Below are 23,818 nucleotides of genomic sequence, written 5' to 3'. Positions count from 1 at the left end.
AGCAATTCTTGAAGTAGGGGTTGCAAATGTGGTTCAAGTGGTTACTGATAGTGAAACAAATTGTGTGAGAGCTGGCAAGCTGATTGTAGAGAAGTACCCAAAAATTTATTGGAGTCCATGTGCAGCTCATTGTTTGGATTTGTTGCTTCATAATTTGGCAAAATTCCCTTAGATACATGAAGTAATTCATAGAGGAAGAGAAGTTGCGAATTTTATACGAAATCATCGTCTCACATTGAGCCTTTACAGGCAACATGCCTCTAGAGAGTTGTTGAGGCCTTGTGATACAAGATTTGCTTCATTTTATATCACTTTGAGAAGAGTGGTTGAAGAGAAAGCGGCTTTAAGATCTGTAATTTTGTTCTAATGAGTGGGAAAATTCAACTCTCTCAAAATGTGGTTAGGGGAAGATCATAGAGCAAATTGTTTTAAATAGTAGCTTTTGGGAAAGTGGGGCAAAGGTTTTAAATATATGCGGTCCAATTGTCGACGTGCTCCACATGGTTGATGGTGACACTCCTTGCCTTGGAATGCTTTATGAAAGCATGGACCGTTGTAAGGAAGCTATTCAGAGAGCACTAAATAATGTGGAAATAGAGTACATAGAGATATGGGAGACTGTTGATTCAAGATGGAAAATGATGCACACTCCTTTACATCCAACAACTTGCTATTTGGAGCCTAAACTGTTTCACATTGATAAACAAGGTGACGCTGAAATTATGGTAGTGTTTTATGAAGCCATTAGTAGATTTGAACCAGATCCAACAATTGCATCTCTAATTAGAGAACAATGTTGGGAATACAGAAAAGCGGAAGGGATGTTTGGAATAGGAGCAGCCAAATATGATATGACACGAGATGAGGTACCTCGTTATAGATGGTGGAGGAGCTATGGGGCAGAAACTCCTGAACTTCAGCGATTTTCCATTCAAATTTTGAGTCAAGGAGCAAATTCATTAGTTTGCGAGAGAAATTGGAGTTGCTTTGATCACATCCATTCCAAAAAGAGGAACAAGTTGTCTGGAAAGTTGGGAGATCTTGTTTATGTTCGCAGCAATTTAAAATTGCTTATGAACAAATCAACAAATGAGTCATCTTCACAACAACAAACTTTGGAAGACATAATAGTACCAGGCACAAATGAGCTTGACATTTTTGAGGAATAATTGGATAGTGATATTGATGATGATGCTACACCATCTGAGCCAAGTGCTCTTGATGACTTAGATCTTTCTTGAAGCTATGAAGTCCTGACTTTTGATTGTACCTTCACAACGAAAAAATATCTTTGCTATTGTGATTTCACATGTTTCTTATGTTTTGTACTTAATAAATGTCTCATCAAGCTTATGAAGTTGTGAGATCCATTTAGCAATTTTTACTATTTTGATAATTAATAAGATATATTACATACATCTAGAAAATAATTAAAATTGTATAAGGTGAATTTAATTCAAAATTTTCCCCGAATTTTTACTCTTTCCCGAACTTCATTCAAATTTTATAGTTGCCGAACTTGAATTCAAATTCGAACCTTGTGACTTAGGTTCCCACTATAAACAAGGGGATTGAGAGATCAACTTCTCTTATTTCGCCCTCTTGCAAATCATTCCCTATAGGGGATGATACAATGTCAAAGCCTTCCTTTGCCCTAATAAGGATAATTTGCATCTCCGGAAGAGGATAAGGAAAAGATGGGCCTCAATTTGGGATTGGAGAAGCTGATGCAGGGTCCTCTATGAAAGATCCTTCTGCAAATTTTGGTTCTATTATGAGTGACCTTCCCTTAATGCAGATTTTTAAAGGCTTAGGTTTACAAACGTTGGCCTCCAAATTGACTATGATAATTGGATTGGAGAACCTCCATTTAGTGTTTACAAAACCTATGTATTTCCCAAACTTATTACCTATTAATTTAAGAGTCTCTTTTGTTAGTAGTTCAATAGGAAGATTAGGCACACTAACAACATGATCTATTATGAAGGAGCTTGGGTTTTTTGGGTTAAAGAAAGATTGTTGGTCAAGGACTCTAAAAGAGTTACCTTTGAAAACTAGGACATTTTCAAGTAAAACTTTTTAATTCAAATTGGAGCTACAACAATCAATATAAAGAAAATCATTTTTTAGGATAGTTACTTCTAATTTCTTACCATAATATTCTTCTAACCACCTCACAATAGATTCTACCTCTGTACATGTTCCCATCCATCTTGCACAGAGTTTGTACTTTTGGCATTGTCACTGAGCATATTCCATTTCATAACCTTGAAGATCTAGAGTCAAGATTTCTTCTTTATCAACCACTATTGGATTAGATTCGACCACACTTCTTGTTGGCTAGCTAGGCCCTACTTCCTGGTTGGTTTGGCTATGGGATCAAAGTTGAATTTAGGCAGGGGCAATCTCATAACATGATCTCTTAGAGGAATGAAAGGATTAGAATCCAAACGATGTTTGAACTGAGCCAATCCCGGTATATTCGTAGAGGGAGTTTTGACCTATGTGAGTTCTTAAGATAGGGGTGGGAAGGAATTCAAGTTTAAGGAGGATTAAATGCTGCTTTTTGTCGTCTGGATCATTTAGATTTTACTGTAATCCAACCCTCATCCCCAGATTTATTCTTCATTGGTTCAGAAAGATTCCAGGGAAACATGTCTGGAATCGATTTGTAGTAAAAGGGGATGGCATATTTGGTACACCAAAAGATAAAACACCGTTTGTCAAATTTTGCCCTTGCCCCCTTGGTTTGCATAAATCGATCAAAACACAGAGTTTGCCTGATTCATTTTTTGCATAGGAGCGCATTTTAATTCACAACTTGATCATCTAACAATTTTGAATCTAGGGAGTTGTAGAAATTTGCTGATTTCAAACTAGTTTTTTACTCTGGGAGTTTTTAAGCACCAATTTTGTTAATCCGCCAGCTTATATTATTTATAGGAAATAATTAAAATTACTAACTAAATTTATTAATTCAAACTCTACAAGTTACAATATTCCGAAATGGTCATAATCACTAATAATTTTCAGAATTACTTTCAGAATTGAAAGTACAATATATCATCAGTGCTTTAATATCCAGATAATAAAATTACATTAGAATAATACATCAGACATACATGATTGGTTTGAATGTTTACAAACCTGATTTTGCAATTAAAAGCAATCTGGAAACCCAGGGGTATGTGGGTGTCGGATCGTCCATGTGGGGCTTGACAATGCTGGCCAAATCACTTGTTGCCTGGGTCAGATTGTGATCATATTGGGAGGGGTTCCAAATATCACTGTGCTCGGGAAGATGCCGTGAATGGGAATGATGGGGATAAAGGCTCGGATATCTCTTGTGGTGAAAAAAAATGTAGTTGTATCTTCAGCAACAAACTTTAATATCTCCTGAAGTACTTTTTAACACATATCATCCTATAGCTTAAGGAAACCCCGTCCTTTATTATACAGCAAATGTGAATTTGAAATATAAAACGTTTAATCACCTTCTATTGCTGTTGACTGGGCCATCTATTATGCACTGTCAGGTATTGTTTTCTTTTCTCGTATTCCAGTTCAGATCTTTATGCCCCTGACGATAAGTTTACCGCTGTCCCCTGGTTTAATATGATTTGCAGACCATGGCTTTTTCTCTATTCCTTGGGCTGAGTTTATTTTCTTTATTTCTCCTATATATCCTCTTAAATATGAAGTACATATGTTTTCCCCTGTTTAATTCTTCCTGGCTGATAGAATTACTGATATGGAAGATCTGTAATTTCTACATTGATGCGATTATGTAGTATGCATATGGTTTAATGTCTTCTATCCTTAGCAGTTGTTCACTGCTTGTGAATGATCTATATTGTTCCTCTGAGAATTGCTCTTCTTAAATATAATGCAAGTATTATTTTGAGTTATGTAAGGCAAAAATAAGAAATGTTCTAGAATGAGACACCATATACTGCAAGCCAAATGATGCATAAAATTTGAAGTAGTACCCTTCATAAAAGAAAATGCAGTGGCTAATTGAAGGTAAAAGGTATATCACGTCCGTGCCATGGAGATTTTAACATATGGATTACAGCAGTATTAATTACTAAACTTGGGCAATTGATTGTATATACTATAGAGGGCCTACTAGGGCAAAAGAAGGGAAGATCAGGACAGAAACTGAAGTTAATGAATCAGTGCCTTTGGCACCTTGGGAGGTGTAAAAGAAGGAAGCCTCATTTGGTGGAGTAGTCAAGTGGAATCTGGAAAAAATGAAAAAGAAAATTGAATTATGAAAGGCAAAAATAAATAGTCTTCTTACAATTATAATGTTGTGAGATGCTAAAAATACATACACAATCGAATTCAGAAACCTATAATAGAATTATAATGGATTGTGGAAATCTGATATCTCTGAAGTTAAGAGTGATTATAAATTATGAATAGAGAGGTGCACTAAGCAAATTTTCATTGTGAGTAATTTAATTGTATCTCCTTTGAAAAATATTTAATAGCGAATTCATATGGCTAATTGGTTTGGAATTAATTAGAAATGGCTTGCAAATGAGAAGGTTAGTCTGCTTTTCAAGTTCACGAAAGGTGAAGTACCGTCCTTACCTTCGTCAAGCACACAGCCCTGATTTGCAGCTCTCATGGTCTGGGAGGTGTATGAGTGCTCTTGGGCTTGAGGGTCTTCTCAAGTATGCCACCCTGAGATGGATGGACGAGGACCGACCTATGCTTTTGCAATACAAGGACAACCATTCTTGAGATTGTGGTTTGCAAATGTTTCTAACAGATTGCTAATATGATCACTATAGAAATATACCTTAGAATACTCATTACTGCTATTTTAGATTTAAATATAAATGATGTTTATATAACTCTATAGATTATTGACTTTTCATTATACCTTGCTATTTGTGTTAATGCTATGTAAAGTTGGATGCTATCATATGTTCTTACTTCTTAATTATGTTAATATTGTTGTAGGACCTAAACTAGTATTGTCTTAAATATTGTATTACATTTGGCAATATTTTATTGAAGTAATGCTTGAACATGAATTACCTTCTTAGACTTAAGTCGAAATTGTTATTTTAGGGCAAAAATCTGAAAGATCCCAACAAGGTACATTGCAGGGCATAAACTGATTGAATAAGAGTAGATATGATCTATACAGTACTATCAACAATAAGAGATATTTGATACAGGGGCATATCCTTATGATTGAATTTTCCTATTTCACATTGTCTTGTCCTCTCTCTTGATGGTTGCTGCACCACAAAAGTCCAGGTACCAGCTGTACCAACTTAAAGCAGATGAGCTATAGTTAAATCATTTTTTCCTAGAGGTGAATTTGAAATAGAAAAATTGGACATGTCACAACTAGATGACATTGGAAATGCTTTTTTCTTTTCAGCAAGTTGCTAGAATCATAGGGCTTATCTTGATGCAAGTTGAGAATATTCCTGGTGGCATACCAGAAATATACAGCTATATCAGGTTTTAAACAAAACATTAGTTATATACAGCTTTCTACTGTTTCTCTAGACTGCAATAAACGCAAATAAGGGTGCTGCCAGACTGGTACTGCTAATAGTTGTAATGTCCCTTCTCTGGATTCTCCTGATTTATGCCCTAAAATAAAAATGTTAGATTGTAGTGATCTCTGATAGATAAAACTATTACAATAAATATGGATATCAATAGATGCTCTTACTTGAATAACTGTAGTGCAGAGTTGTCCTTCAAATAATGGTGATCTCAAATTGTTGAGATGCAGAATCTCCTTCACGGTATATTGCTGATAACACAGACTGTATAATGAATATAATGATAGCCTTCCAAATTAGATCGCAGAGAAGAATTCTGAGAAAAATATTCTGCAAGGTTAATATGCAGATCGCTGGGTCTGTGATGCCTTAGATTGATGACATTCCCATCGATCTGCACTTTGTTTATATAGATATGCAAAGGGTTATGCCGCGTAGAGTCATGACTACGTGGCCTTTGGCCATGTAGGGTCTTGCCTCTACGGAGGCGCAACTAACTAATAGTTAGTTTAAACGAAACACATGACTCCCGATGGCATATAATATGAACATATTAAGATGTCCGCCAATAATCTGAAGGTAATACTGCCTGCCTATAATATATGTTAAGACAACCATTCAAACACGCGCGCGCGCACACACACACACACACACACACACACACACGTAAGTAAAATCAGTAAATATTATCAGAAGACCCTATTACAGATTTGCATGTGTCTTATGTACACATATATATGTATATATATGTAAGTAACATCAGTAAATATTATCGGAAGAACCTATTACAGATTTGCATGTCTTAATAAATAGAATGTTCATAACTAGATTTAGGTACTAGATGGCAAAATTGAAGAAGTTTATAAAATTGAATGTGCTGAAGAAGATCTTGTAGTAGAAGATTTAGGTCTTCTTCGCTACTTTCTTGGATTGGAGGTTTGGCAACAGGATAACTATATTTTTCTGATTCAAGGAAAATATACAGTCGACATTTTAACAAAATTTGGAATGATGGAATGTAAACCAGCTTCTACTCCTATGGAAGTCAATCTACACAAGTTGAAGGATGATATGATCAAATCGGAACCTACGGATTCTACTTACTACAGGCAAATCATTGGATCTTTAATGTATTTGATGAATACTTGTCCTGACATATGCTATGCTACTAACACCTTGTGCCAGTTTATTTGTGCAACCAAGAAGATACATCTACATGCAACTAAATACATTTTGAGATATCTAAAGGGTACTATTGGCATGGGAATCAAATATGATAAAGTCAACATTGAACTTCATGGATATTTTGATTCTAATTGGGCAGGCAGTCCTACTGAACGTAAGAGTACTTCTGGATGTTGCTTGAGTCTAGGATCTGGAATGGTTTCTTGGTTCAACAGAAAATAGTCTTCAGTTGCATTAAGTTCTACCGAAGCAGAATACATTGCATCTTCCTTGGGTGCTAGAGAAGTAGTATGGCTACGGAAGTTGTTAGTAGATTTTTTTAAAAGACCTTTGAAGCCCATTGTGATTCATTGTGATAATCAAAGTTGCATCAAGCTTTCAACTAATCCAGTTTTCCACAATCATTCCAAACATGTTGAAATTTCTTACCACTACATTCGAGATATGGTGAATCGAGGAATCATTCAACTGGAGTACATTAGTACTAATGAGCAAACAACAGAATATCTTTACTAAGCTTTTTGCTAAAGTGAAGTTGAAATACTTTAGTGAAAAACTTGGTATAATTAACTTGTAATATTGAATATTGAATTTAAGTTTTCAATTCATATGAGTTTATGCTTCTATTGTTGTTTAGTTGCATTAGATATGTAATGAAAGGTGATGATCTTTCATGGACATGTATATTCAAAAGGTAATCATTTGTAAGGTGATGATCTTGCAAATGATAGGCTTGTTATCATGGACATCTCTAGATATTGTTTATTTCAAATGTATCTCTTATATTGGAGAACATCTTAGATGCAGTCTTGAGATTGGATATGGATGGAAGAATATGATCTTTTACAAAATCTATTATAATTTTCATTGCTTTGTTATTGTGTCTTTTCCATGTTACTTTCATTGGGTCATTTTTAGGCATGGATATGTTTGTTTCAATATACTTCTCTGATTCCATTTCTCTTAATATTATCATGATTCTAATTTTCCATGATGAAAAATTTGATGCGCCCTCGAGCCTATCTTCTAGCCTTACATGATTCACCATTTTGATTTAAGAATATAATTTAACTTTTGTAAATCTGAGACTTTAGATTTAATTTTGAGTAATAGATTTTCTTATCAGAATGGCTTTGATACCATGTTAGATTTTAGCGATCTTTGATAGATAAAACTATTACAATAAATATGGATAACAAAAGATACTCTTACTTGAATAACTGTAGTGCAAAGTTGTACTGCAAATAATGGTGATCTCGAATTGCTGAGATGCAGAATCTCCTTTACTGTATATTGCTGATAACACAGTCTGTATAATGAATATAATGATAACCTCCCAAATTAGATCGCAGAGAAGATTTCTGAGGAAAATATTCTGCAAGGTTAATATGTAGATCGCTAGGTCTGTGTGTAACATAAGAATTTTCATAAACAAATTTTATTCTCAAATTACACTAATTTCACAAATAACTGAATTCATTTCACATGACATTGATTTATACCATTTGATTCTAACTAAAAGAAACTCTTTTCAATCTATCTTACATATTTATGAGAAACAAAAGAGATATTTAAGTATTGCTAACTTTTAACTACTTCTAAATATTCAACTGAAAATAAAGTAACGATTGTTCATAAAGTAAATGATTCTATCTTTCAGTCGATTCCAACTTCCTTACGACCATACAGAGCCTCAAAAGGAGCTGTTCTAATGGTGGACTGATAAGAGAATGACCGCCTCCTCAAATGATTTCGGGGGTCTTAGAAATAAGCATAGTTTGACTCTACGGCTTCCATCCGTTACAAGAAACCATTCGAAAGACTCTCCAATCGATTTAAAGAGTAAAAAAAAAGGAGGAAAAGAAAGAAAGAAAGAAGATGAAAGGTTATATTATAATTATTAAAATCTAATATGTACAAGCAACATCACTTAATTAATTATTAAATTATAATGGTGCTAAATCATTTATACATATATGAACGTGTATAAATATTAATTAAAATAATATGATGAAAGATATATTAAAATCCTTTGAGATATGTTTATATTTAACCCAATTAATTTAATTAAATTATTAAATAACTCATGCGAGTCTTGCAGATGTATTCTGTTTCAAATTGCTAGGTCCTTTACCGGTCTGCCCAGTGATGGTGATGCCCTGCCTAATTCTTTTCTGACAATGCTTCCACCCCTTCGACATGCTTCCTGCAAGGAATTTCTCCGTAATTAAATTATAAATTATTTAATCATAAATAATCATAACAGTTAACCTCCATCTCAATTTCATGAATTCGTGATTAACAATCAACTAACATGTCATCTTCACTTGAAATTGTAACGACTATCTATCTTACCATTTCGCCAGGTTATAACAAATTAAACTGCCAACTAACTTCATGCGAACCTCAACGGCTATATTTCAAGTTAGGTCAAAAATTGGGATGTAACACAATGATGCCTTAGATTGATGACATTCCCATCGATTTGTACTTTGTTTATATAGATATGCAAAGGGTTATGCCCTGTAGAGTCATGACTCTAAGTGGCCTTTGGCCACATAGTGTCATGCCTCTGTGGAGGCACAACTAACTAATAGTTAGTTTAAACTAAATCAACACATGACTCTTGATGGCATATAATTTGAACATATTAAGATGTCCGCCGATAATCTAAAGGTAATATTGCCTGCCGATAATATATGTTAAGACAACCATTCAAACATATATATATCAGTAAATATTATCGGAAGAACCTATTACAGATTTGCACACGTCTTAATAAACAGAATGTTCATAACATCATTACTTCTACTGATGCTAAACATTAACAAAAAATTCCAACTCAAGTTAAAAAATGCAATTATTTTAATAAACACAATTTTTCATAAAACAATATCAAAGGTATGATGCTATAAAAGATAATTCTCATTTAGATCCTATAACAATATGAATTAATATCATGAAATGTAACAATAACATATAAATTCACATGAACATCATTCCTCCCTAAATCAAAGTGCCTCATAGCATGTCTCCTTCCATGAGAAATGTACCTATCTTCAGCACTATGCATCCTAGAACCTGAGACACGTTTTCCTGCAACACTGATCTGGAAACATTAAAGAAAACTACTATATTTAATAACAAGAAGAAGCTTCACTTGACATGATTATTTACTGATGTCAGCACAATGGTCATCAAGGACACAAGCTTCTTTGGCATGTCATTTAGGCAATTAGAGACGAATTTAAGCCCATAATCATGCTTTTGCATTCTTAATCAGTTATATTCATGCATATTTATACATAATCTGCAGAGGCCTGGTTTATTACATCAAATTCCAAACAGAAGCTAAGTTACCGGTTCAAGTTTGGGTTTGAAGAACCGGTTCACCAGTCCATCAAAATCTTGAAATGGGGTTTGGGTTCGTTTGGATTCATTAGTACAAAAACACACACACACATATGTATGCAGCCTAGAAAAATGAATTAAGATTAGAATGCTACATACTATCATAAAAAAAACAAAAACACTATAAACTTGTAATCTTAGCATCGTATCTATTAGCAACACCTAAATATTAAAATAATATCGAGTTCAAGTATCATTGTTTAAACTTTCAACAATTAAAACTTTATGCTAAGTTTCAATCATCTAATGGATTATCTAAATCTTCATCTTCTTCATCAAAGGCATTGGTTGGTTCACAAACTTTGTCAAAGTTACTAGGTTAAACTATCCTAATAACATTCTCGCTTTCCAAGTTGTCTGACACTTATTACTTTTTGATTGAACAAAGAGCTTGTTTGTTTGTAATCAACATTGTTGGGTGGATATTTTGCTACCGACAGTTTTGGGTAAATTCAGTCACAAAATAGAGAGAACAGCCACAACGTGTGAGACAAAGTCCCTCCTACATTAAAGGGAAGGCTACCCCTTCTCACCGTTCCTTGGATGAGCTCAAGGTAAGCAAAGAAGTTGAGAGATTTTGTAAGGGGTGTTATCAATATTCTCTCTTAAATTTCAAGAAGGAATTCACATACTAGTGGAGCGAGTAATGGGCAAGATGAAATCTCTACACCAACTCAAAGGCTGATTGAAAGTAATACCAGTTTCGCTCTAAGTCCTATTTACTTAATTTATAAGAAAAATCACTACCATTGGGGCACAAACTTCCAAAAGTAGATGATTTCTATTCTATTCTATAAGAAAAACATCTATCATTGGGATGCAAAGACTTCCAGAAATAGGGAAATTCTAACTATCTTTCGTGAATTTGAGACGACAATACAAGCTACAGTCAAAGCTTGTAGTCTATATATTATCACAACCGCTCCTAGTCAAAGCTTCGGCTCCGATTGCTTCTTAACTCACCATGCTCTATTATTGAGCACACAATAATAACATGAATCAAAGACAATAGGCACAATTATAGTCAAAGCTTCTAATATGCTCTATCACAATTGCTTCCAATCAAAGCTTCGAACCTAATTGCTTCTTTTATTCACTTTTCTCCCAAATTCGTACTACACAATCAAAGTTATGTTTGCACAAGTGTGGCACAACTTTCTTGCATACAACAAAAGATGATTTTTACAATGAGGGGCACTCCTTTATATAAGCAAAGGAGTTGAGAAAAAGATGGAGGAAAAAGTGGGATCAACTCAACCAACTTCGACCTAGTCTCACTAACATGAGAAATTATTGGATTACATGTCATTACACATGCAAATCGTATTACATGTAATTACACAATTTCCTGCAATACATCCTCTCCAACTACAAACATGAAAGAAGAAGAAAGAAGACGGAAAAGAAGGAAACAATCCTAGGGATTGTTTTGAAGGGCTTTGTGTCATTGCATTCACTTTGATAACCATGGTGTTGCATCTTTTGATAGCCTTTGACTCTCTTTGATGGATTGTTCGTTGTCATTTGAAAACTTGATGTGATCAAGCTTTTTCTCATTTGAGTTGTCATGAAGTCTCCTTTGCAGATTGGCACAGTTCTTGGCACATTCCCACATGAACTTAGGTTCTTAGACAACCATTGAGAAAATGGAGACCAAATGACTTACGACTTCTTTGAGAGCTAAAGCACATCTTCTTAACAAAATGTCATTGTTCTTTATAGAAATCCTAGTATATCTTGACTTGCTACAACATAAAAGTTTCAATGGGATTGAATCCTTGAGAACTTTTGGGATTTAAGTTAGAATGATGAATCCATGAGGAGTGGGTATTCGAAGTATGGATTAGATACTTATGGAACACGTATGATGACTGAAAATGAACTGGAAAGCATATGTATTTGGATGGAAAAGGCCAAAGTCGAACTTGGAAAGATGGATTGCACATGGGCAATGATGGGCTTTTGTGGGTATGGCCAAGAATGCAAGTTGGGATGCATATGAATGCATGCAAATGATAGCTTTTGATTTTGAACATGTGACCTTTAGTCAAAAATAGGTTCTCTGGATGCCATTACACGTAAAGTGGATTACATGTAAAATGAACATGCATTTAGGTTCGGAAGATGGAAATGCATGTAAATGGGAACGGAGGATGAGATGTAAATGCAGACGGAGGGTGAGATGAAATGCACTATGACATGGAAAATGGAAACACATATTATTGCTCTTGGAATGTAATTGCATATGAAAGGAATCGATGCAATGTGCCTTGTGATGATAAGAAAATGAGGCAAAGTGAGCTCTTATAGATATCTTTGAGGAAAGGTGAAGTCCAAGTACATGGGAATGCGTGCACATGACATTTTTTGACTCTTCAAAAGTAACTTTCAATCGAAAATGGGTTCTCAAGATGCAATTATACATAAAGGAATTTTCTTGTAATCATGACATACAATTGGGTGTGGAGAGTGAGATGCATGAAAATGGGAATGGAGAATGAGATTACATGTAGGTGCGGATGATGGATGGAAATACATGCAATCACATGTGAAGAGTGAGATGCGAAGCGTTATGATATGTAATGATGGAGGTGGAATGAAATGATGCACTTGCATGAAATGGTGAAAGGTGGAGTAAAATGAAATGTGGTCAAATTCTTGGGAAAGAACTTGCAACTTCTTCAAATGAAGAAAAACTGAAATGCAAACAAACAAAACACAAAAACAAACACAAAAGAAAATGTACCTTTGGCATAAGACTCAAAGATGTCAACAAGCAAGCTACTTCACTATGCAAACTCGAATTTGAAATTTGGAAAAAAAAAAAAAACAAAAACATGGCAATGAAACTTTTCATCATTTTAAAAGTGAAAATGATCAACTAATGTGAAGCATCAAGCTAAAACATGCATAAAATCAACAAGATAAGCATGAATTAATTAGCAAGAAGGCAAACGTCCAGTTGATGATTGTGTGTCAAAAATCAAGGAGAAAGAAACTCCATTGTTGAAAGTCTTCAAACAAACTTGGACTTCTTCAACCTTGCAATGATGAATGATTAATGAGCAAGAGATGAGGCGTTTTCCATGTATATGCTCAAAAATGTGGTCAACAAACACCAAAGCACAAGTCGTTTATGGTGAAATGCATGAAAAATAACCCGTTTTTGTTAAAAACGTGTTCTCATGAGGGCATTGCATGGAATGATTTTCATTGTAAAATGCAAAAACGTGCCCCTCGATGTCCATCTATAATGATCAAAACTCCAAAATGACCCTTCCTTTGGCAAAAATGTGGATTTTAATGGCCCAAATCTGGGCATTTTTGTCCAAAACGTGGCTCCAAATGAGGTTGAGAAGAAATGTTTTTCACATGAAATGTGACTCCAAGTGCATGGAAATGCATAAGGATACAAAAACGCCCCTTGAGGAAGAGATTTCAAGTCATTACATGGAATAATCCAAACAAATTCAACAAAAACGAGTTCTTGGAGGCGAAAGACATGGACGTTTTTGCCCTAAGCCAAAAACGGGTTCTCAAGAGGGCATTACATGCAATAAATTTCTAAATGCACACTGGAGTGCTATTGCAGGTTTTAAAAACAAGTATTTGGCTTCTCAAGTCAAAACACACTCTTGGAGTGCATATACACATTTTAAAAATATGCATCTTGAGCAAAAACGGGTTCTCAAGATGCATATGCATAGTTTGAAACATGTTTATGTGCTTGCCCGTGTTGGACACACTCTTGGATTGCATATGCATATTTTGAAAACATGTTTATGTGTAGCTCATTCTTGGGAGGCCATTGCATATTTTGGAGAAAGGTTACGTGCTTATAATTCAAAAGCTCACTCTCTAGATGCATTTGCATATTTTGCAAATGGGTCTAAAAAAAGAGATGCACAACTTAAGTGACTTAATAAGCACATGGCAATTTGATTTTTGGTGTAATATTTACTTGAATGGGCCATAAATAACATTTACACTATCATATTAAAAATATAATGTGTAATATCATTTTAAAAGTAATAGCATTTAGTTTAAAAAATTAAAAAAAATCAAACTATATAATATAGGCACTTAAGTGAAACATTAAAAAGTAACTCAACTTAAAAATATAACATAAAGTTCATTATAGTTACTTTAAGTGAAAAATCAAAATGTTAAAGTAACTTAAAAACATAACATAAAGTGAATTTATGTTATATTTTTCAATGTCAACTTAAAATTATAACATGATATTTTTAATTTGTGCAATTGCACCTGGAGAGGCCATTTTTTGGGCACTAAAATAGTCATATCTTTTGATTGCCAACTCCGATTAAGCCCTAAAATATACTAAATCGAAGGGAAAACCGAAAGCAATGACTTGAACAAAACCAAAGAACCAAAAACCAACAAACACACAAAAAAACGCAAAAAGGGGCATTGAAGGCCTCAAAAATCAGGCGTAGGCTTGACAAATAGAAAAACTAAAAAGATTTGACGAAAGCCTTTAGTAAAAGGATTCATTATATCAATTGGAATTCATTGGTTGATCAATGTTATCCAATTAAATAACAAACTAACTCAGAGAAATGCGAAACTAAGTTGAAAACGTTTTGTACTGTTATCTGCATTTTGTGGTGACAAAATGCAGGATAACAAACATCCTACTTGAAAAATGTTATATAAGTAGCTTGCAACTCCCTTCACCTATTGAAGATGTTGTTTAATGTTTCAAATATGATTTATCACTATACAGAGCTTCCAATTATTTGGATAGGGGCTATTATCAACAATTGGATATAAAAATTTTATTGGACGAAATCTTGAGGGCTAGTTTACTTTGATGTAATAAATATTTGAACTTCAGCAAATTTTGTTTGTAATGTTAAAAATCTTTATTCAAATTCTGTAATAATTGTTTTTTGCACTAAATTATAGATTGTTCACGATGGAACTGTACTTGGTTCGCACTTGGTCTGCCTTGGTTCGACCTAGATTTGACCAGGAGGAACCAACCTGCTTGGGTTCAAACCCAAGTGGAACACAAAAGGTAACCGGGACCAGAATCAAGAACAGGTTTGAAATTTGCTTGGTTCGAAGGGCCAAGGGGAGAACTAGGTAACTAAGAACAAAAACTGTAAATTCTGCATCCGATCTCGTTTTACTTGTCTAATGAGACATAGAAAGACATTTGGCTACAGAGCAGACAAGTTCCTCTCTAAATCTTGTTCTTTAGCATTGAACAACTCAAAACAATACTTGGGAAAAATTAATTTCAAACATGTATCCTTGTTGAAATAGGAAATTCTACAGATTGTGGAACATACAGGGTAGATAAGGAGAAAATCATCTGCAGTGATGTATTGATCTACTCTTAGTTATTTTTTACTCTTTTCAGCACTTGATATATTGATCTTTCTCCGTCATCACCTTCATTGATTGTATATGCTTTTTATGAATGTGAAAAGGCACATTGCACTAATGTTTCAGACCATTTTAGACATGTCAGACCAGTTGAAGTGATTGAAGTTTAGCTTGACCTAGGGTGATTGAGCACTAGTAGAATCCTTGATCAAGGACATTGAATCATTGAGAATTCTTTTTCCTACAAGGACAATTTTTTATATGTTTTTGACTTTTGTCTGCTGGATGGAAATTCATAGCTGAGCAAACTGCTGTTATGACAGCAAGATGCAAACAACTGATCGATGAATTGGATGCACACTTAAAATGGGGTCTTTGTAATTTAGTGTTCTATATACCATGTTTCCTGAAAATGACATTATTTATTAATTTCTGTTTTCCATTTGTGGAATTTCTATGCCTATCAGTTTTCTTATAAACTACAATGTCAATATGTTATAATGGACCATGCTTTTTGATCTGAAAGGCAAAATATCATAGAGGCCCTCAAATGACTCTTGCTGTTTTTATGTTGACCAATATGATGCACCCAGTCAATGAGCAAAATGCATGATCTATTCTACATATAATTTTCTTCGAGCGAATTGCTAACAGAGGAAGTAGCTTTTTATTATCTTACATAGTTTTATTGATTGCAGAAATATACTGAATTAAAGATGGACTTGAACAGAACTGAACGGCATTTGTTAAAGGAGATGGGATTTATTTGCCATGTTGAACATCCTCATAAATTCATTTTGAACTATCTGGCTACAGTTGAGGCCCCTCCGGAGTTGATGCAAGAAGCTTGGAATTTGGCAAATGATAGGTACATGAACCATCTTACTCTCATCCTAGGTTTTGAACTTGTTTTTGTTAATATTTTAGCCCAGAAATAGAGATAAACAGCTGTAAAAGAGCATAAACAATACACAAACACTCGATCATTTATCTTGGGAAGACCCTTCGATAGGAAGGGTAAAACCCAGCCACATCAGCATAATATCTTTTATTGATTATATAATATTCAAGTACAAGGCTCTCCACTTGATTCATTTACAATATACCAAGCTATCACATAAATGGATTGCATTAGACTCTTCCTCTTAAACACAAAGGTCTTTTCAAATCCCAAATACAAGACCATTGAAATTTTCAAAATATTCAACACTTCATATTTCCATACGCATGCCTCTTTGCATGTCGTATGACACGTCTTTTTATATAATATTAACTTAAATATAATCACAAATATTTCTTTCAGCTGAAGATGACCATAACAGCCATACCAAACATATTTCTATCTGAACTTTATGAGGTTTCCACAATCCATTTTTTCCATCTAATCTGCTTTTGGATTTGATTGTGTGCATAATTTTTAGCATCAACATTTCGGATCACACTCTGTGATCCATCATCAAGATGAGAGAATGCAAGAATAGAATCTATATTTCTATCTCATAAATCCAAAGATAAAGATCTCTATCACGGCTACAAACTTCAACACTCCCTCTTAGTAGGAGAGAGATCTTTAGTTAGGCATGCACACATAGCTGCAACCTAAGATGATAAATTCACATAATATAATCCACCATAGTTACTTCATAAGAAAGGAGTCACACATATGAATTTCACCATGCCTGCACGCAGAGGGTAGAACACAAACTTTTATCTCAAAACTTCTCCTAGAGAAGGATGCATTTCCACCATGCCTATTTGCAGAGTGTGCTCCACCATACCTACTCGAAGAGGGTGGAACAAAGGCTTTGACCTTAGACTTCTCCCAGAGAAGAATACATTTCCACCATGCCTACTTGCAGAGGGTGGTCCACCGCATCTACTCGAAGAGAGTGGAACGAGGGTTTTCACCTCAGACTTCTCCCAGAGAAGAATGTAGTAATAACTGAGATTTTTTCTTAACAAAGACTCCCTCTCAGCAGGGACAACTTTAATGACTGAGATTTTCTCTTCATAGATACTCCCTCTCAACATGGACAATTTTAATAAAAAAGACTCTCTCCTAGCAGGGACAACTTTAATAATAGAGACCCCCTCTTAGTAGGGATAACTTAAATAATAGAGACCCACTCTCAGCAGGGACAACTTTAACAACAATGACCCCCTCTCACAGGGACAACTTTAATCACAATAAGATATCTGATATAACCTCCCTCTGAACCAAAGTGGTCTCCTGCTGAATATGTATCATCAAAACAACATTTATCTCATTGCTTTTTTGTTGCACCTTGCAACCATGAGAGATATTAATAACTCATAAGCATCAATGCTAAAAGCAATCATTATTTATAATCAATATTCTATAGATAAATACTTATCTCTTTGTGGTCTAATCTCAACATGCACACAAAAGAGATTTTGTCTTGTGCCTCTACATCCATTGTAATGCTCATTGCATAAATTTTACTTTAAAAAATCTGATAATAACATCATAAGAACAATAATACTCATCTTCTTATCATCTAACAACACTTCAGAATAGCTTCTAAAGGAACGCCACAGGCCTCAATGTTGTGATTTAATTTTTATAACACTAAGGCATGATAAGAAATACATAGATCTTCAAAAAACAAGATAGCAACTTCAGTGTGTGATGGCACCTCCAATCATTTCCAAACGACTGCAAAATACTGGACTTAAGGTTACTTCTTTTTCATAGTTTAGCCATTAATCAACCATATCATGAACAATTTGTTGAGAGTTTTCAGCCACAATTCAAGACTTCTTGCAATCGAAACTCAATTAGAGACGAATAATCTCTTTCTGTGAAATACAATTATAGAAAAATGTATTCTCGAAACACAAAAATGTTCAACATTCAACATTATAGAGTCTGATCACAACTTATATAAACCAAAATGTATAAAACCACAGTCCAAAAATAAATGAGATCATGCAGCACAATAAACTGAGTGCTCTACACAGCACGCATGAATTCTGTTTTTGTCAACATCAAAGAAAAACATCATGCAAATAAAAGTTGTAAAAATAACTTTGAGCTATATAAATAGCACCCGATAAACATAACCACTCTCTCTTACAACAAAACTTGTCAAACTATGACTTAAAGTAATTTAAACATTACTGTTTTTGAGACCTCATCACACAAACTCTTATCAAATGCTAGTCATTAAAATGACTATAATAAAAAATGAATAGAACCTGAACGCTGAAGATGAATAGACAGGAGTGGAATCTTCTACACGACCGATGATATGAACAAAAAAATGTCCAACAACTACTGCATACAATGAAAGATGCCAGGAAAAAAAACAAACAAACATGCAGCTTACAGACAGAGATGGTAACAATCAAGATTTATCCAAGGAAAATCTTCTCCAATCTATGATAGACAAATCACTGACCAAATAATAAATAACAATTATAAAACTTATGTGACGATCCCCCAAAAATGTTAATGGACACCTGCAAAAGAGCCTGCATGACTAAAAATAAAAATTGATGAGATTAAGGAGATGGAACAAACTGGTTAAGACATCAAAATTGATTGCACAGAGACAAACAGAACTAACCGAGTCAATAAATAAACCGATAGAAAAATGGATGCAAAAAACTAGACACTAATGCAAACGATAGTCTCACAATAATAATAGATAGCAGCAACAGGACAAGAACCTTAAAGCTCAGAAACACAAAGATGAGAATGCATAAAGCCTTTGAGAATCAAAACAGAAGGTGAGAATAAAAGCCAAAGACACCAAAGTATGGTACCTCATAACTAGTGACGAGAGATAAAGGAAGAAAACCAAAGTCTTCATACGGAATGACGACAACATGAATAATTGTAGAGACATGCAAAATGAAACACCGAACAATACATGATACAGAGAATAAATAAGGCTACACAGAACATGAACAGAGGCAGAGATCACCACCACATAACAAAAAATAAATCAATACACCTCCTGGACAGTCATATAAACAACCATACCTCTGATCATACAAGAATCCTGAAATCCTGTGAATGAAAAATTTCATACCTTCATAGATGTCATTACCAATTAAAGAGGTTCTCATAGAATGGCAAGAGACTGTAGTTGCAAAAATTGATGACATCCACAAGTATATTGATATCAATGCCAACCTGAAGACTGAAGCATTTATAAGTGACGTGGCTTAAAAAAAAATATCTACGTTGAAGATCAAGATGACAGAAAGAGTCGAAATACATGAATTAAAAGAAACCCTGCCACTGAAGAAAGAAGAATTTGAGACAAATCAGGAGAGACTGAAGCCACTGAAAAAGGACAATCTGATTAGCCCCCCTCATGAGCAATGAGAATCTGCAGGGATTTAATGAAGAGAAACAGTCCATTGGGTTGTCTTTGACCTCAAATTCTACGACCCATCACTGATCCTTAGCAATGAGTTGTGATCCTTCCTGATCAAATTATTAGATACCAAAATCCTTCGACTCAAGTGCTCATTAGGAATTCCTGAAACTTACCAATATGTGCACAACTTGAAAAAGATTTGAGTAAAAAAAATGGTCACGGGGAGCAATGATTTCATGAGAGTCACATGCTACTCGCTGAACCATAGTATATGATCATAAACATCAACACAATATACCAAGCAATCACATCAATAGATTGCATTGGACTCTTTATCTTACACACGAAGGTCCGTTCAAATCCCAAATACAAGACCCTTGAAATTTCCAAAATATTCAAAATTTCATATTTCCATATGCATGCCTCTTTGCATGTCGTATGACACATCTTTTTATATAATATTAACTTAAATCTAATCACATATATTTTTTTCAGCTGAAGATGACCATGACAGCCATAACAAACATATTCTATCTCATAAGTCGAAGATAAAGATCTCTATCGCAGCTACAAACTTCAAAAGTTTTGACTGAAGCTCAAAATTGGAGGTTAAGAGAGACAGACTAGTCTTATGGGATTTGGTTACACAGCTCAAATGATTCTTTTGTTTCTTGAACAGCTTGCGGACAACATTATGTGTCCGTTTCAAGAGTGAGGTTGTAGCATGTGGAGTTGTTTATGCAGCAGCTCGTCGATTCCAGGTTCCTCTTCCAGAAAACCCTCCATGGTGGAAAGTCTTTGATGCTGAGAAACATGAGATTGATGAAGTTTGTAAGGTTCTTGCCAACTTATACAGGCAGCCAAAGGCTCGGTATATTGAAATATGCAAAGATTCAGATTCATTCGTATTGACAAACAAGACATGGGATCCACCACCAGACGCTAAGGTGAGTTTGATCACTTTGCTAAATCATATTTGATATGCTTTTACATGAAATTTGTATAATTATTTGGAAGCTGGACTATACATTGTTTTAGACTTTAATATCATGTAGACTCATTTCAGGAAACATTGCTGAAAAGCTCATCAAATGGAGTAAAAGTATCGAGTCAACCTGGCACATCCAATGCAGAATCTTCTGGTGGAAGGGATGCAATTGTAAAAGCAGCTTTAGACAAATTGAAAGAGTCAAAGAAAAGTGATGATGAGACTTGCAATATATCTGTTAATGGAGAGCTGAAAGAAGACTCTTCTGCAGTGAAATCAAAACATGCTAGTGACAGAATGGATGTCTCAGGAGACAGAAGTAAAGACAGAGATAAAGAAAGATCAAGACTCCGTGATCATGAAAGGCACAGGGAAGACAGAGACCGTGAACGAGATAGAGGCAGAGAGTGGGAGCGGGATAGGAAACGGGACAAAGAATTAGACAGGGAAAGAGAAAAGGGAAAAGACAGATCACATCTGATAAAGGATAGGAACAAAGATACTGGTGAGCTATTTTCTTCTCTGGAAATTTGTTTTTGGTGGCTTTGAAAATTTTGCATGTTGTTTTGCACATCCTGAAGAAACATTAGGTCGTTGTTAGTTAAACATGATTTGCAAAATAGCTATCTTCCGACGTACCATTGTGATATCTTTTTCGCCTTCTCACAGAGGTTGCATTTTTCAGGTCATTCAGAAAAGTCAAGACACCATGCATCTTCTCGTGGTATGTCCAATATCTTATTCTATGTGAGATTACTGTCTGTAAGATTGTTTCATGTCATTTTGCTTTTGACCTTGTAATGGTATCAAGTGACTTGTCAAGTTAACAACTGTTTTTATATTATCTTGCAGATCGTGATTACCAAGGTTCTTCCTACAGCAGTTCTCGAGAAAAGGAGAAACGTAGACATCATCCTTATGGTTGATATTTTGTTTTTGGTGTACAACAGTGCAAGATCTCCTACAAACTACTTAACTTTTACCACTAATAGAGCAGCTTGCACTTTCTTTTTCTTTATTCACCTTTGTATTATAATCTAGTATCTACAGTCCTCATACATTCTTTGTTAATGTGTATCTGGGACTCGGGAGTATTGTTGATTTTATCTGTAGAAATGCTAATTTCAACTATAGATGAAGGGATTTTTTTCAGCATTTTAGTATATTGATACTGAAGAATTAAAGTGCACAATTGTCAATTTTCAAGGAGGACGTGATTTCCTCCTGTTGTTTTGAATATTGTACTATATGGTCTAAGAATTGTTTTAATCAAGTAGCTGGAAGAACAGATGGGATGAGAATATTATTGCCATTGCTATATGTTTTCCATATTATTTTCAGTCACTGCAATTAAATTTTTTCTGTGAAGTTGAGAACTTAAGATCAAGACTCAACATGCGTCTTTTCCACATTTTACAATTTCAGTTAGTATAGTGGAGGACATGCTTGTATGTACAATTTTGTAGATATTTTCTTACAGAAGTTAAAAGTACAGTTTCATTAAATGTAGAATAAGTTTCATTAAATGATGAAATATGTTTCCAGTAGTGTGACTTCTAATCAAAGGCTATGTTTAAGACACAGAACTAGTTTACTTCAGGAATGGTGAAATTGACATATCATTTTCTTTACATGCATTTTGCATTTTCTTTCTCAAATTTGATTTATTTAGCTACAATTTTTTTGGGTGCTGGGAAAAGTCATTGAAGAGAATGGTATATCATACTGTTTTAAGAAGTTAATTTACATTTGGATGCAGAGTCTACTTTATGCATTAAAACGATTGTCTGACAGCTTATCCAAAATCAAGTGCAAGTATGTTGATTGTCATCCTAGAACTGTGGTGTTGATCTGGTCATAGCCACTGGCAGTGTACTGTAGAGGTTCACCTTGGTTCAAATTTTTATGTCAGGATACAATTTATTTCTGGATACTGGGAAAAGTCATTCAAGAGAATGGTATTTCGTGGTGTTTTTAGAGCCAGGGTGTTTAAAAAGTTTTTAACAGATGCTCTGTCTATGTTATGTTTATACATTAAAAAGATTCTGTCCGCTTATCCAAAGTCGTGTGCAAGTATTTTGATTGTCATTCTGCAACTGTGGTCCTGATCTGGTTGTAGTCACTACCAGTGTATTGTAGAGATTCACCTTGGCACAATTTCGCAAGTGGGTAGTGACAGAAGCCAGTAAATGTTGTTGAGCCTATGCATTATTTTGTTTTTTGCGTTGTAAATGGAAATATTCTCTCTAGTTAAGCGACACATGGAATTTTGTGCTGCAGTAGGGTTAATACCAGAGTTGGGAGGCTTTAAATTGAGTTATCATGTTCAACTGACTGTTAAATCTAGCATTTGGACTCTGAAGTCATGTACCATACAAGCTTGAGTTAATAGTTCTAGGGCTGAAAAATGAATTTTCAATACCATTAGGTCAGCGTATATTTACAAAAATATTTGGGTGATTATTGCTCTACAAACCTTGGTCTCCCTGAAAACAATAGACCTGTTCCCAAATTCGTGGGAAGCGTCTATGCAGCTGACAAAATGTCTATTTATTGATATTTATTAATTATTTAATATGAAATTAAAATTGGCAATTTCATTGTATTATAATTTATAAATGATCAATTAATTACCATACACAGCCATTCTGTTGGCTGTATAGCCATTGCAATTTGTGTACTCAGCAATTAGACCAATATAACATTTTCTATTACCAAGTTATCCTGTTGTAAGTAGGGCTGTAATAAAAAAACTTTTTTATTAGAACTTTCTACAAGAATAACGTAACATATAGACATGACATAAGTTTCCAATTCAGAAAAAGTACGAAAAACCCTTGGCACTTGGTTATTTGTTTTGCTTTTATTTTATTTATGAAATAATGTGTCAATGCATCTAATAAAGACCTGTTGGTAGTAGTGCTGTCATTTTTTTTTTCTACAACTTATGTAAGATATAGACTGGACTCATGTTTTCAATTTAGGAAAAG

General features: G+C 34.5%; 1 protein-coding gene across 1 annotated transcript in view; it reads left to right on the top strand.

Annotated features, from left to right (window-relative positions):
* Nucleotides 1-22,209, top strand: part of RCY1 (arginine-rich cyclin 1) — a 63,303-nt gene extending 41,094 nt beyond the window's left edge. Inside the window, exons 3-7 of the mRNA XM_089825002.1 lie at nucleotides 16,187-16,356; nucleotides 20,520-20,787; nucleotides 20,907-21,333; nucleotides 21,514-21,552; nucleotides 21,681-22,209. Of these exons, the coding sequence (XP_089681128.1) occupies nucleotides 16,187-16,356; nucleotides 20,520-20,787; nucleotides 20,907-21,333; nucleotides 21,514-21,552; nucleotides 21,681-21,754 (978 nt within the window). The 3' untranslated portion in view covers nucleotides 21,755-22,209. The remainder of the gene's footprint in view (nucleotides 1-16,186; nucleotides 16,357-20,519; nucleotides 20,788-20,906; nucleotides 21,334-21,513; nucleotides 21,553-21,680) is intronic.
* The last annotated feature ends 1,609 nt before the right edge of the window (nucleotides 22,210-23,818 follow it).

This window comes from Cupressus sempervirens, chromosome 4 (assembly GCF_028749045.1).
Source record: "Cupressus sempervirens isolate cs-2001-9-10 chromosome 4, ASM2874904v1, whole genome shotgun sequence".
NCBI classification, from domain to species: domain Eukaryota; kingdom Viridiplantae; phylum Streptophyta; class Pinopsida; order Cupressales; family Cupressaceae; genus Cupressus; species Cupressus sempervirens.
This window is presented reverse-complemented; position numbering and strand designations above follow the sequence as displayed.